Source organism: Ambystoma mexicanum, chromosome 3p (assembly GCF_040938575.1).
Source record: "Ambystoma mexicanum isolate Mex_15411 chromosome 3p, UKY_AmexF1_1, whole genome shotgun sequence".
Taxonomy (NCBI): Eukaryota; Metazoa; Chordata; class Amphibia; order Caudata; family Ambystomatidae; genus Ambystoma; species Ambystoma mexicanum.
Window position 1 is genome coordinate 833,534,904 of NC_090925.1, and position 17,568 is coordinate 833,552,471.

Below are 17,568 nucleotides of genomic sequence, written 5' to 3' on the forward strand. Positions count from 1 at the left end.
TTACTCAAGATGACCCGATTCTCTGTGATTTTCAAGGGTTTCAAGCAAGCATGGAAAGGTTATTTGCTCGACACTCTCAGGGGCAGGCTCTGGATGACGAACTTCTATCCCTGCGACAGGGCAATCAGGACCTCCTATCCTATATTGCAACCTTTAATAGACTAATTGTGGAACCGGGATGGCCAGAGGATAAAAGAGTCACGTTGTTTTATCGAGGCCTACGCGGAGAACTTAAAGATGTCTTGGCCCAAGTTGTAAATCCGCCCCAAGAATGCACAGAGTATATAGACTTAGTGGTCCAATTGGATCACAGACTTCAAAACAGAAAAGCAGATCGGTCCAGGTTTGAGACCCGGGTGTTGGTCAAGACCCATGCTAATCCCAAGGGAGTTGATGTCTCTGAGCCTATGCAAATTGGAGGGGTTAAAGGACCCTTAACTCAAAAGGAACGTGAAAGGAGGCGGCAGTTAAAATTATGTCTTTATTGTGGGAATTCTGGACACTTTCTACGAGATTGCCCGGCAAAACCGCCCCGAAATGGGTAGGAGCCGCTGATAAAAACCATGAAGACTCTGTTTCGGGAAACGACTCCGCCCGACAAGCGTAGGGGTCCGCTTGCCGAGCTTGAAAACTAACTCTCAGACCTCGCATTTCATTGTGCCAATGGTTCTCGTAGATCCAGAACAGCCTAAGCCGTTGCATGCAATAAAGGCATACATCGATAGTGGGGCTGTTGGAAACTATGTGGATCGTGAATTGGTCTCTAGGATTAACCTCCCTCTCCGTCCTAAAACCAGCAAAGATGTCATCACCACAGTCGATGGAACTGAAATTGCCTCTGGACCGGTAACACATTCCACTACTGAGGTGACTCTTATTGGTCCCGACGGCCATCGGGAGGGTGTTGTGTTTGATGTAATCAAGGCTCCACAGTTTCAGTTTATTCCTGGAATCCCTTGGTTAGAGACACATAATCCTTGAATTGATTGGCGAGCTATGAGAATAACCTTCCCGGATTGTACACAAACTTGCTACCCAGAAAACCTGAAGATAAATCTAGCATCTGTAACCTCTGCCTCCATGCAACTACCTCCGGAATACCAAGACTTTCAGGACGTCTTCCAAAAGGAACAGGCCAACACGTTACCTCCTCACAGATCGTACGATTGCCAAATCGATCTGGTGCCCGGTGCACAAGCCCCTTGTAGCAGGATTTATGCCCTTACCGAACCTGAGAACCTGCATTTGAGACAATATTTGGATCAATACCTAGCAAATGGTTTTATTCGCCCGTCAAAGTCCCCTGCATCCTCGGCTTTGTTCTTCGTGCCCAAAAAAGAAGGCGACCTTAGAACTTGTATCGATTACGGCGCATTGAACCAGATAACGGTTAAAAACCGTTATCCTCTGCCTCTGATCCCTGAACTTCTTGACCAGGTGAAGGACACCAAGTTAGATCTCCGGGGGGCTTATCATCTGGTACGAGTTAAAGAAGGCGACGAATGGAAAACTGCCTTCCGTACTAAATACGGATTATTCGAGTACCAGGTGATGCCTTTCGGATTGTGTAACGCGCCGGATGCCTTCCAATACTTCATGAATGATGTCCTTCGGGAACTCATAGATGTTTGTGTTGTCGTATATATCGATGACATTCTGGTGTACTCCTCTTCGGAATCTGATCACAGAAAACACGTCAGGGCAGTACTTGAAAAACTGCGCCAACACAAACTATTTGCAAAATTGGAGAAATATGTTTTCCATACCACAGAAGTCGAGTTTCTAGGTTTCATCCTGACACCCAAGGGAGTCCGAATGGACTCAAGAAAAGTGGATGCCATCCTCAAATGGCATTCACCTAGCTCTGTAAAAGGGGTTCAAAGTATGCTCGGCTTTGCCAATTTCTATCGCAGGTTTATCCCGGACTTTTCGTGGTACAACCCATTACTGCACTCTTGAGGAAAAATAAACGTTTTGAATGGTCTGAAGAAGCCGAGCAGGCCTTTCAGGATTTAAAAGCTAAGTTTACCTCTGCACCTATATTGAAACACCCGCGTCCAGATCTCCCTTATGTCGTCGAGACTGACGCATCCAGCCTAGCCATGGGAGCTGTCCTGTCCCAAAGAGATCCCGAAACCAACCAACTGCATCCCGTAGCATTTTGGTCCAGAAAATTCTCGGCACCCGAGGTTAATTATGCAATCACTGACAAAGAACTGTTAGCCATTAAGTCCGCTTTTAAAGCCTGGTGGCATTATCTGCTTGGCGCTCGACATACCATCACAGTGATCACTGATCACCGGAATTTACAGTATTTGAAAACCGCCAAGGCTCAGTCATCACGGCAGCTCCGATGGGCTTTGTTTTTCGCTGAATTTGATTTCGTGATTACCTATCGACCTGGCTGCAGGAATGGCAAAGCAGACGCCTTATCGCGAATTGGAATGGGAGAATCTGATACAAACTCAGAACCAGTACCAATAATTCCCGAACAGAGGATTCTAGGCATGACTTTGTTACAGACGCTAGAAGACATTCAAGCCAGAGTGAAACAACTCCTGGACCCTACAACCTTACAGGATTGGATACAAAAGGGATCAGACTTTACCATAGATAATGGTTTACCTTATTTCCGAGGATACTTATTCCTGCCACATAAGGAATTACACGAACTAGTTATTTCCGGTTATCATGATACATTAATAGATGGACACCCCGGTATTGCCAAGACAGAGGAAAAGGTGAAACGACAATTTTGGTGGCCCTCTTGGCGAAAAGATGTTAAATCTTTTGTGATGTCCTGTGGTGTTTGCGCCCAAAATAAAAGTCAAAAGAAAAGACCAGCCGGTCTCCTTCAACCTCTAGACATACCACCAGCACCCTGGCACACCCTATCAATGGATTTTATTACGGACCTGCCTCCTTGTTCGGGGTACAATACTATTCTGGTAATTGTGGATTTGTTTTCCAAAATGGCCCACTTTATTCCTTTGAAAGGTTTACCTTCAGCTTCTGTCCTAGCCAAAGAATTCCTCGAAAATATTGTTCGGCTACATGGATTCCCATCTATACTAATCTCTGACCGGGGAAGCCAATTCATTTCCCACTTCTGGCGCAAATGTTGTCAAATGGCGCAGATCGACGTAAGATTATCGACCAGTCACCACCCTCAGACCGATGGTCAGACCGAGAGGACTAATCAGACCCTTGAGCAGTACTTACGGTGTTTGTTACAGCAATCTGAAAGCAACTGGAAAGACATTCTTTGGATAGCCGAATACGCATATAATAATTCGGTACACTCTGGAACTGGCCACAGTCCTTTTTATACTTTGTTTGGGCATCACCCTCGAACCTCAAACCTTGACTCACCTCAGAACCTCGGAATGCCTGCAGTAGAACATCTGCATTCTACAATTACCCAAGCCTTCAAAGAGGCAACTACGCATTTACAACAAGCCAAGAGAAAATACAAGGAGAATGCTGATCTACATCGGAGTGAAGCACCTCAGTATCAGATTGGGGATCAAGTGTGGTTAGCTACCAGACATTTACCACTCAAAGGGCCTCGAACTTTTAACCCAAAATATCTGGGACCTTATTCTATTACGGCAATAATTAACCCAGTGGCTGTTAAACTTGATTTGCCAGCTAGTATGCGAATTCACCCTGTTTTTCATGTGTCACTTCTGAAACCAGTGGTACCCGGAACCCGACTACTCAAACCTCCAGAACCTATTCTAATAGATGGGGAGCCCGAATTCGAAGTGAAGAACATTTTAGACTCAAAAATGTTTAGGTCAAAACTGTTCTACCTAATTGATTGGAAGGGGTACGGACCTCAGGAGAGTTCGTGGGAACCCAGCGACCATGTGCATGCACCTCGATAAGTCAGGAAATTCCATCGACTCTTCCCAGACAAACCAAAACCCCCGGAGGGAACAACCTTGGGAGGGGCCTTGGGGGGGAGTGCTGTCATGATGCCCGCTCCCGGGGAGCCGGTTCAAGCCCTGCGTCCCCGAAAGCGGACATCCAGTCCCCAAGGAAAGACCCAGCAACCCCATATAGGGGCCCTTTGGACAGTGTCCTGGCGCCTATGGCGCCAGGCTCATAAAAGACATCAGTTCTGGCGCCATAGGCACCAGGCTCATTATGGGAGTGCTTGGGTGCACTTACCTGATGCAGACCATGCTGCAGGATCCCGGCCTCCTTGAGGCCTGAAAGGAACTACTTTACCTGTGGGACTAATTTACCATCCGGGCGTGGTCAGGGAAGGATACATACCTGATTGGAGGAAGGATACATACCTGGAATTTCTTCCAAGGCTATTTAAACCCCACCCGAACAGCCACACGTGCTTCGCGTTGTTCTGCATCTAGCAGCTGGACGCTCACAGTGTCAGCTCCTGCATCCTGACTTCTGTCACGCCTGCCACCATCCTGGATCACCTGCAAAGGAAGAGAAGAAGAGAACAGAAGAAGGAAAAGTCCTTACCTGTTAAATCCGCATTCCGGAGACATTTCGCCGAAAATCCTGAAAAGGAAGACTTTTATTTAAAAGCTCATCGCGTCGATCGCTGCAGCGCCGCATTCCACTCACCTTTACAGGGCGCCTCCATGTTCAGCAGCGATCATCCAGATTCGCAGTCACGCCCCAGCGCCTAGGGAGAAAAAGGCAAGAACAAAAGGTGAGAGAGAGAAGGGAATAAGGAAAGCTAAATCTCCATGTTAAGACTTACCTGTTGATTCATTCCCTCTTCATTTCGGGTCCGCGCCGCATCCTGGCATTTCCGGACCCCGGCCCCTAAGGGGAAAAAAGGACATCAGCGTTAATGAGCGAATGAAAAGACATTACCAAAAAAACGCTCATTAAAGACTTACCTGATTTCTACAAGGATTTCACCTCTCATCTCGGGTCGGTGGCTGTTCCCCGGCATTCCGTACCCCGGCCCCTATGGGAAAAAGACACTAGCATTAGTACATTAATGCATGGACACAAGGGGAACCTCTTATCAAAAAACTTACATGGAAGCCAAGCAAGTTTGGTTCTCACCAATCCGAAAATCCAGTGAAGTAACTGGATACCAACGCGCCCCTGCATCAGAAGCAGGAGGGAGAGCTCGTCCTTCCAGACCCTAAGGTGAAACGCTACGGGGAATCACAGAAGGGTTTCGAGGAGGGTGAGAGGGGAAAGCGGGAGGCCGATTGCATTACCCCGCAGACAGTTAATCCCCTATTTTCGCCTACAGAAGGATACTTCTGCGAGCCAGACAAGCCAGATTTGGGGGCCCGGTCCAGTCCGTCTTCCGAACCATGCGCATCACCTTAGAAGAGGTCACAGCAGCGCGAACCAGGCCAGCGCCTCCGTGTGAGTCAGGTGAGCGTTACAATCCCAGCCTAGTAGTGCAAGTTTGATCAGGCAGCAGTGCAAGTAGGGCCAGGCAAAAAGTGCAGGGGGACTGGTTAGGCGGGGCCTGGTGTCCTGTAAGACTCAGAGGACAACCGAGCAGCCAGTCAGCAGACAGAGCAGGAGCAAGGAAAGGTTACCAATGAGAGGGAGTGAGAAAGAAGAGGAGAAAAGGTAGGTCTTGAAGAGCTTCTGGAACTTAAGGAGGTCTGGCTCAAGATGGAGAGGGGCAGGGAGGCCATTCCAGAAGAGGGCACCTGCACAAGAGAGAGTTCCACCCCCATGCTCTGCTTGGAGAAGCGACTCACCCGCAGAGAGTTTGATGTAGACGAGCCAACGTCTCTAGCGGAAGGTACTTAGGAAGAGAGAGTTGAAGGTAGGGAGGGCCACTCCTTCAAAAAGCCTTATGGATGATGTAGAGTGTCATAAACCTGATCCTTGCAGCCATCAGGAGCCAGTTGAGGAATTTCAGGGCCGGCGAGATGCGGTCCGTGGGCTTGAGGCCAAGGATAAGTCTTGCAGTCCTGTTCTGGATGAGGTGAAGAGGGCAAAGAGTAGAGATAAGCCGATTGAGAACGAGACTGTTGCAGTAATCCAATCTAGAGAGAACCAGGGATCAGGAGAAAGTGAGCTTCTGGGGGAAGGTGAAAAAAGAGAAAATACCTCTGAGGAGGTACAGCTGGAAATGGACCTTCCTGGCAAGGTCTGTGATTTGTGGAGAGAAGGGGAGAGTGGAGTCGAAGATCACCCCAAGGTTTTTTGTTTCACAAGAGGGTGAGAGCATAGGGCCCAAGGAGGGCAGCCATAGTGTGAGAGGAAAAGGGGGAGTAGGGGTCCCAACAAGAAGGATCTCAGTCTTACTGGCATTAAGGCAGAGATCGCTAGAGGTGCACCATGCCTGAATAGCTAATAGTCAGGGATGAGCGAGGAGGATGATGTCGAGGGCAGCCTAAAAGAGAGCTGTGTGCCATTTGCATAACACTGAAATAAGAGGAAAAGGTAGAGATCAGGAGGGTCAAACGGGCCAGATAGACATTGAAAAGCCAGGGGGAGAGGATAGAGCCCTGGGGATTTGTATGTGCATCCACAAGCAAGATCCACCTTATCTTTGTAAGACAATTTCTCTGTATCTTTCCATGAGCGCAGAAGATAAGAGGTTACCTCTGGTTCTCCGTTCACGCTTCCATTCGCAGGGCAACATACGGTTTTCCACTGCACATTTGAAATCCTGGATTCTCTTTTGCAGTTTAGAAAAAAAGGTAATAACCTACCCTTTTCAGTAGTACTTTCTGGCTCACGCTCCTTTAAGTTCATATGCGTCCAGATGCAGACTTCCTGTGAGGTTCCTCACACGTGGGCATATGGGCACTACAAACGGGAAATAATAAAACATAACAAAAAAACTAAACACCACAGGCTGTGTGACCCTGTTCACATCCTGTCCCCCTGCTATCTAACTTAAAATTAAATAGTTTTGACTTCTGGGTGGTGCTTTTAACAAAAACTAAAAAACTTGCATTGCTGAAAAAACCCAAAATGACAGCTGAGCGTTATTGTTAAAGCACACCAGTGTCAAGCAAGTCTCACAGAGTAAAGGATGTGGAGTGTGCTCAAAATGCGCACATAGATTTAAATTACAGTAATTGATACTTGAAAATCTAATTCAGAATCCATCACAACATCAAAAATCATATTCATAGATAAAGCCATTGGATATGTGAAAGAGATTTTAATCTAAGCACAGCCGACACGTGTTTCGACCACTGGGTCGTTATCAAGGCAGGCTAATGAAGTTGGGCAAATTTCCTAATAGGTTAATGGTTCTTGAATAGAAAGAATGGATAGTGTGCTGCAGGGAAAGTTCCTCAGTCACAGAGACCTTTGTAGTAGATCATCTGAATTCACAGTATGAGTGCCTGAGTAAAATTTGTGTGTTATGGCATAGTGGCCAGTCAGTCAGTTCCAAGCTTCCTTAATTATGAAGGTGCCAATACCTCGAATGTGCGATTGTTGGGATAAATCCCAGAACCTGTTATCCTATTAGGAAATTTGCCCAACTTCATTACACTGCCTTGATAACGACCCAGTGGTCGAAACACGTGTCGGCTGTGGTTGGATTAAAATCTCTTTCACATATCCAATGGCTTTATCTATGAATATGATTTTTGATGTTGTGATGGATTCTGAATTAGATTTTCTAGTATCAATTACCATAATTTAAGTCTATTTTTGCGCATTTTGAGTACACTCCACATTCTTCACTGTTCATCGCCCTGGAGGTTCTGAGGGGAACCTTATGTGTACTCTTTGCTGCATACAGACAAGACTTTAGAAAGTTGAGAGCACCACACCAGTTATCTCCCCAGTTTCTGTTATTTACAAGTCTCACAGAGTCCTGCTCTGCCCTGGTAGGAGGCACCTTCACCTCTTCCTGTAGGCAGTGGACTTGGAGACTAGTATTTTCTCAGTCAGATTTTAAGAAAAAAAGGAGCACACACAGGGCTAGATTCATGGAATTATTTGTGTGAAAAAAGAGTACTTGCGCGCCAAACTACATGCAAATCCACGTTCGTCGATTGATATAATCGAATGCGCAGTACATTTCCTGGACTTGTGTGGAGTTTGCACAGGCTCGGCACAACTCTGTGAGCCGTTGATGGCCTTGCACAAGACTCCACGCATAGCATGAGCGTGGCTTGCGCAGAGGGCGGAGAAGGGGGCGGAACACCAGAAATGAGGAAGAGCCTGTGAAAAAGTCGGCATTCCGAGAGACGGCCGACAGGCAGTCCCTTGCATGCCCACAATTGCGCATCACAAGAGGTATTCATGGATTCGATTGCGCAACCTCTTGGCCTGACAATGTCCACGCAAGTCCTTCATACTATCTGCCACCTGAAGGCAGGTGTGAGTACACTTGCGCATAGGAATGGCAGATTTCAGTTACATGTACGCAACTGGGGTTTCGATCCAACGGTTTACGAGGTTCGCAGGCAGACTGTTTGAGATTTTAACTGAGTTGCGATTTTTCATACGCATGTTGTCGGGGTGCTGGATACGGTTAAGAGGGACCCTGCGTTCCAGGCACGACTTGCGAATACGGTTACGTTCCGCAGTAAATTCCTTGAATACGCAAGGCATACATTGTTTTATCTGCGCGCAGTGTCCTCCTCGGCGCACGGCCCATGCAGGATTTCTGTGCACGTTTCCATGAATCAGACCCACAGTATTTGGCACCCACACCATGCTTTGGACGCAAGTGTTGAGGTATTCCCTACCGAGCACGCATTTAATGCATGTTAAGAGATGAAGAGGGGGAATAGGTGCCTGATTTGCTGTTGCTCCTCCTAGGCGCGACCCATCTCTTTATCCCACATGCTAGTGCCTCGCAGCCAGTAATTCCCGTGAACCGAGAGTGAACTTCAATATGCAGGTTAGTTCCTTCTTGTATCGATTTCATGCTGTACACTTTTATTGATGTACGAGATTGCGGAAATATTCCTTTCTTGCCCTTTAGTCACTTAATGATTGAAAGGATTTAATTTTCCTTGCCTCTGTAGCTGATAAGAAAAGAATAAAAGCCGTGGCCTGCTTCCTCATATCCAGAGACGCTAATGGAAGAGCGGTCCTAAGGTAAGCTTGACCCTTCAATGATTAGCCACCCCCTGTACAGACAAGTATGGCGTAAACAAGACAGCAAACATTGCCCGCCGAGGCCCAGATCACTAAACGCCTCACCTCGGAGCCTATACGGGCTGTGGGGGAGAAAGAGAGGAGGCGGGGAGGACAAATGTAAGATTAGGGGTGGGCAAAACAGCGAGACTTTACTTCATGAAAAAACGATCAAATGCCGGGCGAATTGAGCCTGCCTCCAAGAGACCAACAGATCTGCCTCTCTGTATAGTGTCAGGCGGGACTGGCATGCCTCCGAGTCTCTGCAGCAAGCCTTCGAGCCTTTCAGAGGTGTGGAGGCTGGAGGACCTGCTCTGGGAACATCTCACCCACTGCATACTGGCTGGATGACAGCGTGCGTGGGTGTGGTTTTCTGTGAGAGGCGTCAGTGGCGGCATAAGAGACCTAACCTTCCGGATATTGGACGTTATTTTCCACGTCTGTCGTCTTGGTTGTGCTACAGTGTGTGGCTTAGACGGGGCACTGGAACTTTATACAGTTGGTTCTTGGGGGTTTTGGGGGCAGAGGTTAATAAGCCATTGGTGTGGTCCGTTTTCATGGTGTGGTCCTCATGGTGGAATGTGGAGAGGTTGCTTAGCAATCTGGTGATGTCATCCATGTTGGGGGAGGTGCCGCTTGTGCGCTGCACTTCATTGATAAGGTGGTGGAAATATTCCCGTCTGGTTTTGAATACTGGGGGGTCGGAGGGCTAGCAGAGGAAGGAGTTACAAGTGGAGCACACTGTTTGGGCGGACAAATACTGGTGGTGACCCTTGTCAGTTTGCTTTCTGGAGTGTGTTTCAATGGCCTTCCCTTTCTTTCTTTTATAAAGCGACGCCATGTTGCCTTGCACTCTCTTCATAGTACTCAATTCGCTTAGTGCAGGTACAGGTAATGTGTCTGGCCATCATTGCGGTTTCTTATGAGGTGGTAGGGCCTTCAATGATCAACTGTCGGTGTGCAGTCTCTTGAAACAAGCTTAAGCTTTACTGTTTTGACTCTCATGTGGGGGGGGGGGGGGCGGGGTATAGGCAGTGTCAATGGACTGTGTTCAGCCAGTCAAGCATATGAACTGGTCCGCGCTTTTTTACTCGCTAGATGTTACCGTTGGCAAACCCCTCGTTTTGGGATTCCGTGAGCTCCTCAATCACGCGCCCCTGTGCAGTTCCACCACGCCTCCCATATGTCAAGGTCGAATTGTTTTCCATAGTGTACCGCTCTCATTGGTATGGGTTTTCTAGTGCTGTAGCCTTGAATAACAAGCATTGGCAATGACAATAGTTTTGGCGTTTACGTCTGTTCTTTGCATTTATAGGCACCAGGTTGCAAGGAGGAGAGTGCAACGTTTGAAAGGCGGATACAATAATGGGTGCAGGTTTGCAATAGAATGAGAAGAGGAATAGAGCAAAGGAAAAAGCCATTGACAGAGGGTGCCATCGATGATGAGCAAGTGGAAATGTGAGCGAGAAAGGGTGAGAGTGAGAGGGTGAGAAATAAAGCGAGTGTGTGAGCAAGAAGGGTGGGTGGGTGGGGAATAGAGGAAGTAGTATGAGGTAGTGTGGGTGGGGAATGCAAGGTGGTTGGTGGGGGTAAAGAGAGAGGTGGTAGTGTTGAGTAGAGAAAAGGGGTAGTATCAGTGATGGTAGAGAGAGGGGGGTAGGGTGGGTGGGTGGGGATGGTGAGGGTGGGGTGGGTGCGTGTAGAGAGTTGGCTAGGCTCGGTGGATGGGATAGAGAGTGGGGGTGTTGACTTGGTGGGGGTAGATAGGGTAGAGGGGTGGGATAGAAAGAGTAGGGGTGGGTGTGGGTAGACAGAGTGAGAGTAGGGTGGGTGGGTGTAGGGTGTGTGGTATGGGGGTTGGGTTGTTGGGGGTAGAAAGGGTAGGGATAGGGTGGGTAGGAGTACACAGAGTGGGAGTACGCTGGGTGGTAGAGTGGAGGTAGGGTGGGTGGGGGTGGAGAGAGTGGGTGTAGGGTGGGTTGGTGGGGGGAGAGAGAGTGGGGGTGGGGGAAGAGAGTATCGGGGTAGGGTGGATGGGGAAAGAGAGAGTCGGGGTAGGGTGGGTGGGTCTAGTTAGGGTGGGTGAATGAGGGTAGGGTGGGTGAGTGGGGGTATAGAGAGTGGGGGTATAGAGAGTGGGGTTGGGTGGGTGGGGGGTCAGAGAGTTGGGGGTAGGGTGTGCAGGGGTCAGAGAGAATGGGGCTATGGTGAGGGGAGAGATTGGGGGTAGGGTAGGTGGGGGTAGAGAGAGCGGGGGTTGGATGGGTGGGTGGGGGTAGGGTGGGTCCGTGGGGGAGAGAGAGTGGGGGAGGGTTTGGGGAGAGAGAGTGGGGGTAGAGAGAGTGCAGTAGGGTGGTTGGGGGTAGCGAGAGTGGGGGTATGGTGCATAGGTGAGGGTAGAGAGTGGGGTGGGATTGCTTGGTGGGGATAGAGAGAGTGGGAGTAGGGTGGGTGGGTGTGGGTAGAGAGAGTGGGGGTTGGGTGTGTGGGCGAACAGAGAGGGGGGTAGGGTGGGTGGGGATGGTGAGGGTAGGGTAGGTGTGGGTAGAGAGAGTTGGCAGGCTCGGTGGATTGGGGTCATGAGAGTTGGTAGGCTGGGTGGATGGGGGTAGAGAGAGTGTGGGTTGAGTTGGTCGGGGTAGAACGGGTAGTGGTAGGGTCGGTGGGCGTAGACAGTGGGAGTAGGGTGGTTGAGGTAGAGAGATTGGGGTAGGGTGGGTGGGTTGGGGTAGAGAGATTGGGGTAGGGTGGGTGGGCCTTTGGGTAGAGAGATTGGGGGTAGGGTGGGTGGGTTGGGGTCGAGAGAGTGTGGGTTGAGTTGGTCGGGGTAGAATGGGTAGTGGTAGGGTCGGTGGGCGTAGACAGTGGGAGTAGGGTGGTTGAGGTAGAGAGATTGGGGCTAGGGTGGGTGGGTTGGGGTAGAGAGATTGGGGCTTTTTGGGGTAGAGAGATTGGGGGTAGGGTGGGTGCATGTAGAGAGATTGGGGGTAGGGTGGGTGGGGGTAGAGAGAGAGTTCGGGTAGGGTGTGTGGTGTGTTGTATGGGGTAGAGAGAGTGGGGGTTGGGTTGGTGGGGGTAGAAAGGGTAGGGATAGGGTGGATAGGAGTAGAAGGAGTGTGAATATGGTGGGTGGTGGAGAGAGTGGGGGTAGGGTGGGTGGGTATGGGTAGAGAGAGTGGGGGTAGGGTGGGTACAGGTAGAGAGAGTGGGGGTAGGGTGGGTGGGGGAAGAGAGTGTGGGGGTAGAGTGGGCGGGGGAAGCGAGAGTCGGGGTACGGTGAGTGGGTGGGGGTAGAGAGAGTGGGGGTAGGGTGGGTGAGTGGGGATAGAGAGAGTGGGGGTAGGGTGGGTGAGTGGGGGTAGAGAGTGGGGGTAGGGTGAGTGGGTGGGGGTCAGAGGGAGTGGGAGTAGGGTGGGGAGAGAGTGGGGGGAGAGAGAGTGGGGGTAGGGTACGTGGGGGTAGAGAGTGGGGGTAAGATGGGTGGGTGGGGGTAGAGAGACTGGGGGTATGGTGGGTGGGGGAGAGAGAGTGGGGAAGGTTTGGGGTAGAGAGAGTGGGGTATGGTGCGTGGGTGGGGGGATAGAGAGTGGGGGTAGGATGGGTTGGTGGGGGTAGAGAGAGTGGGGGGTGGATGGGTGGGATAAGAGAGAGTGGGGGTAGGGTGGGTGGGATAAGAGAGAGGGGGGGTAGGGTGGGTGGGTGACATAAGAGAGAGTGGGGGTAGGGTGGATGGGTGGGGGTAGAGAGAGTGGGGGTAGGGAGGGTGAGTAGGGATAAAGAGAGTGGGGGTAGGTTGGGTGCATGGGGTAGAGAGAGTGGGGGTCAGAGAGAGTGGGGGTAGGGTGGGTGGGGGTCAGAGAGAGTGGGGGTATTGTAGGTGGGGGGGAGAGAGAGTGGGGGTAGGGTGGGTGGGGGTAGAGTTAGTGGTGGAAGGTTTGGGGGTAGAGAGAGTGGGGTAGGGTGGTTGGAGGTAGAGAGAGTGGGGGTATGGTGCATGGGTGGGGGTAGAGAGAGTCTGGGTGGGGTGGGTGGGTTGGGCTAGAGAGAGTGGGGTTAGGGTAGGTGGGTGGGGTAGAGAGAGTGGGGGTAGGGTGGGTGGGAGTAGAGAGGGTAGGGTTAGGGTGGGTGCATGGGTGGGGTTAGAGAGATTGGGGGTAGGCTGGGTGGGTGGGGGTCATGAGAGTTGGCAGGCTGGGTGGATGCAGGTCCTGAGAGTTGGTAGGCTGGGTGGATGGGGTAGAGAGAGTGGGGGTTGGGTTGGTGAGGGTAGAAGGGGTAGGGTGGGTGGAGGTAGACAGAGAGCGAGTATGGTGGGTGAGGTTACAGAGATTGGGGTAGGGTGGGTGGGGTAGAGAGAGTAGGGGTAACGTTTGGTAAGGGGGTAGATAGAGTGGGGGTTGGGTTGGTGGGGGTAGAAAGGGCAGGGGTAGGGTGATTGGGGTAGACAGAGTGTGAGTAGGGTGGGTGGGGGTAGAGAGAGTGGGGGTCGGGTGGGTGGGGGTAGAAAGAATTGGTAGGCTGGGTGAAGGGGGTCATGAGCGTTGGTAGGCTGGGCAGATGGAGTTTGTGAGAGTTGGTAGGCTGGGTGGATGGGGTAGAGAGAGTGGGGATTGGGTTGGTGGGGGTAGAAAAGGTAGGGTGGATGGGGTAGACAGAGTGGGAGTAGGGTGGGTGGGGTAGAGAGATTGGGGTTAGGGTAGGTGGGTGGCGGTAGGGTAGGTGGGTGGGGGTAGAGAGAGTGGGGGTAGGGTGTGTGGTATGGGGGTAGAGAGAGTGGTGGCCCTAGAGAGACAGGGCCGGCCTCAGAATGCCTGGTGAGGAGGTGCACAGAGTAATGTGGGGGCGCAGCAGGAATGCACGATAAGCACACTGGGGCCAACTACAGATCCGCCAGCACCAATGCAAGGCAGAGGAACACACAGACCCGGCAATAACCCATAACAGACCAGTGGGAACACGAGTGACCCTAGGGCCAAACACGAGCTAGCAGCAAGGCCAGAGAGTGGTGGTGGCACCCCAGGGAAATGTCACAGACAGCAAGCAAGAACCAGGGGTAGAGAGACGGCCACCACCCCCCCTCCAGATAGACGCACGACAGGCTACCCTTGTCTGTGGCAAAGTGGGTAACACGGTGAGGCCACCAAGGGTTAATGGTCGGTGAGAGCACAGGGAAGGAGACAGAGGACACAGAGAGGAAGAAGGTTCCTCCAAGCCCCGCTACGTTCCGGTGTGAAACAGTGAACAGCAAGAGACCCAGATAGAAGAAAGACAAACAAGGGAAGATCATCTTGGAGGATACCCAGTGACACTAAACCCGCGCCAAGTGAATGAGCTGGAAGGCAGCTCTCTCGAAGGTCCACTACTCCGACGAGGGAGCGATGGTGGCAGAAAAGGTAGAAGAGGGATCCCAGCCATGTGCCACTGAAATAGGGGCCATAAAAAGTGACATCCAAATAATACTGGAGAAATTCTGCGGAATGCATACAGACATTGGGACTAAAATGGCAGAACTATCCGCTAAGGTGGTCACCCTAGTAGAAAAAATAGAGGGAGTGGAAGCTAACCAAGCGTCGGCAGGAGTGCTGGAATCCCAAATAGAGGTCCGCCTATGAGATATTGAAAGGAATGAGTACGATCAAGGGCTCAAAGTGGATGATATAGAGAACCATGAGAGGCGCAACAACCTCTGCTTTTTTGGACTAGAAGAAAAAGATGGGGAGTCCATGGCCGGACTAGAAAGAAAAATACAAGAAATAATGTGAATGGTCCGGGGGGTCAAAGAAGACGAGCAAGTGGCTATAGATCGGGTCCACAGGGCAGGTGGGGGCACCAGGGGACCCGAATCGGTCCTTGCCTAACAGCACTAATATCGAGAGAAGGTTGAAATCTTGGATAAAGCAAGAAGAATGTGGGCCATCGACTACGAGAACTCCAACGTGACCATCCTTCAGGACTTGTCAGAACAAACCCTCTTGAGATGCAAATAATGTGCTCCCCTAACAAGGTGGCTCCAGAAAAAGGGGTACAATACAGATGGGGATAACCCTTTGCACTCATATTCAAAATAGGGGGAGAGAAACATCACTGGGTGCACGAGGAGGACATCGAGAAGGCCACGAAGGACTTAACAGGAAAGGCCCAAGATCAACCGGGGGACAGAGGAGGGGTAGAGCTATCTAAAATATGTGAACCTAGAGGCCCAAGGATGAACCATGGCAGGCGCAAAACACAAGGGGCCAGGAAATATCAAAAGCTCAACACCACCCTCCTAGGCAAAGGATGACCTGAAGGGAGATATCTCGCCGATGCCATTGGATCACACTAGGGGGCCCAAGGAGCCCAAGTTGCAGGGGCCCGCTTGATGATGTTAAAGGCGAAGCGCGGGAGGACGGTAATGAATACAGTTGAGAAGACAAAGTTATTGGCACTTGCTATGTTACTGTTTGAACTGTTCACTGGGGGGAAGACGACTGAGAACCACAGACCAGGTAGCGGGGGAGGTGGGGAACTGTCCAATGGGGTGCACACCAGGAAGGTAAAACGGGGCAAGAGAGGCATCCAAGGCTCGAAAAAAATGTGCTATGGGGAAAGTTGCAAAATAAGGTGCAAGGGAGAATAGGACAGGGAACAACACCATGGTGGTACGCAATAATGCCCGGATACAGGACGACGGGAGGCCGAACGCCCCAACAGGGAAAGGGAGGGCAGGGGAAGGGAACGGAGAGTGGAAAAGGAAACAAGGGTGTGGGGGGGAAGGGGACACAAAAGGGGATTAGCAACATGAGCAGAAGTGAGGTGGACAAAGGGGGGGAGGTGGGTACATAACGTGGAAGAGGGGAAGGGGGAATGCAGTATAATTCCATGATCGCACCGGCGGAAATGTCTAACTATGGGTGGGCGCACAGAGAGAAGACGAAGAAGGGGAAATGGTTAAAAGAAAAGTAGCAACACTAATCATAAAGGGATTAAACCAGCGGTATTCAAACTGTGGGGCGCGACCCCCCCAGGGGTCCGTGGGTGCATCCCTGGGGGCCCCTGAGAGCTCAGCATGAAATTCTAAAAAAATATATATATATATATATTTTTTTTAAATTGGAAGAAATGGGCAGGGATGGCTCACATGGTCGAGCTGAAGCATGGAACTGTCTCAGGCAACAATGAAAAAGTGGCCCGCAGTTGTAAATAAATATTAATTTCTTTAGTCACAGACTGGGCCTCATTACAACTATGGCGGTACGGTAACAATGGTGCCGGTAATCTACCAGCGCTGTTGCTACCGTACCGCCATAGTAAGAGTTGTGCTCGCGGGTGCCTGACAGCCTGCCAGGTCTGACCTGGCAGGCCCTGCGGCACCCACGAGCACAGCTCGTTGGATGCACCGGCACCGTTATTAACTGTGCCGGTGCTTCCGAGCTCCCCATTCCCATTGAGCTCTATGTTTTAGAAGAAGACCACTCTGCTGGGAATTAGTAGAGACCAAGGGATTAAAGGGATTATTACTAACTGCATAGTTAAGTAACTCATCAAACTGGGCCTCATTGGCCAAAATGGTGGCCCATTTTGACTGGCCCACACTCGCATTTAAAATTTTTGGTACAGGCATTGCCCTTTAGGCCAGTCCGAGTCTGGCGGCTCATCCATAATGGCGAGGGGGCGCCCACCCAGTGGCCCCTCACCCATTATGGAGGAGCTAAGGTGTCATGATGCCTACCCCTGGGCATCCGGATCAAGCCCACCAGCACTGGGAGCAGGCATCCAGATATTTATTAAAACCCAAGCAGCCCCGGCTGGGGGCTGTCTGGGTTCAGTCCTGGCGCCTTAGGCACCAGGCTCATTATAGAAATCAGTCCTGGCGCCATAGGCGCCAGGCTCATAGACATTACTTACCTCATGCAGACCATGCTGCAAATGAATCCAAGCCAACGTGAGGCCTGGATGGGACTATTTTACTACAGGGACTATTTTTTACTCGGGTGTGGTTCTGGGGAACTTCTTACCTGGAACTACTTTGGAGGCTATTTAAACCACGCCCGAACAGCAGCACACGCTTCGCGTTATTCTGCACTCAGCAGCGTAACGCTCACCGTGCCTGCAAGTCAGCATCCAGTCTTCTGCCACGCCCGCCTCGAATCCGGAGCTCCTAGAAAAAGGGGAAAGGAGGAAGAAAGGTTAGATCACGGACATTATTTTGATTCCTTACCTGATTCCGGATCCAGCACGTCTCCGAGCCTGGCAAAGACATTATTTCTGCACGCGTCGCATCGCCAGCGGCAGCGCCGCGCCATACTCACCAGTCCTCACAGCACCTTTCGATTCAGCGCTGCCTCCATTATTTTCTTCGCCGAACTCCAGCACCTGGGGAACAAAAGAAATAACAAGGTGAGCCGAGAGAGCCAAATACAATCTCTTTTACCACCATAGACTTACCTGATTACCACCAGAGGCATTATCCTTTAACACGCCACATATTCTTATGCCGCACCTGTAAAGAGA

At 50.8% G+C, this 17,568-nt stretch overlaps 1 protein-coding gene across 1 annotated transcript in view; it reads left to right on the top strand.

The window, feature by feature from the left end:
* The first annotated feature begins 5,812 nt into the window (after positions 1 to 5,812).
* Positions 5,813 to 17,568, top strand: part of LOC138579989 (perforin-1-like) — a 61,111-nt gene continuing 49,355 nt past the window's right edge. Inside the window, exons 1-2 of the mRNA XM_069650219.1 lie at positions 5,813 to 6,050; positions 8,964 to 9,036. Of these exons, the coding sequence (XP_069506320.1) occupies positions 5,813 to 6,050; positions 8,964 to 9,036 (311 nt within the window). The remainder of the gene's footprint in view (positions 6,051 to 8,963; positions 9,037 to 17,568) is intronic.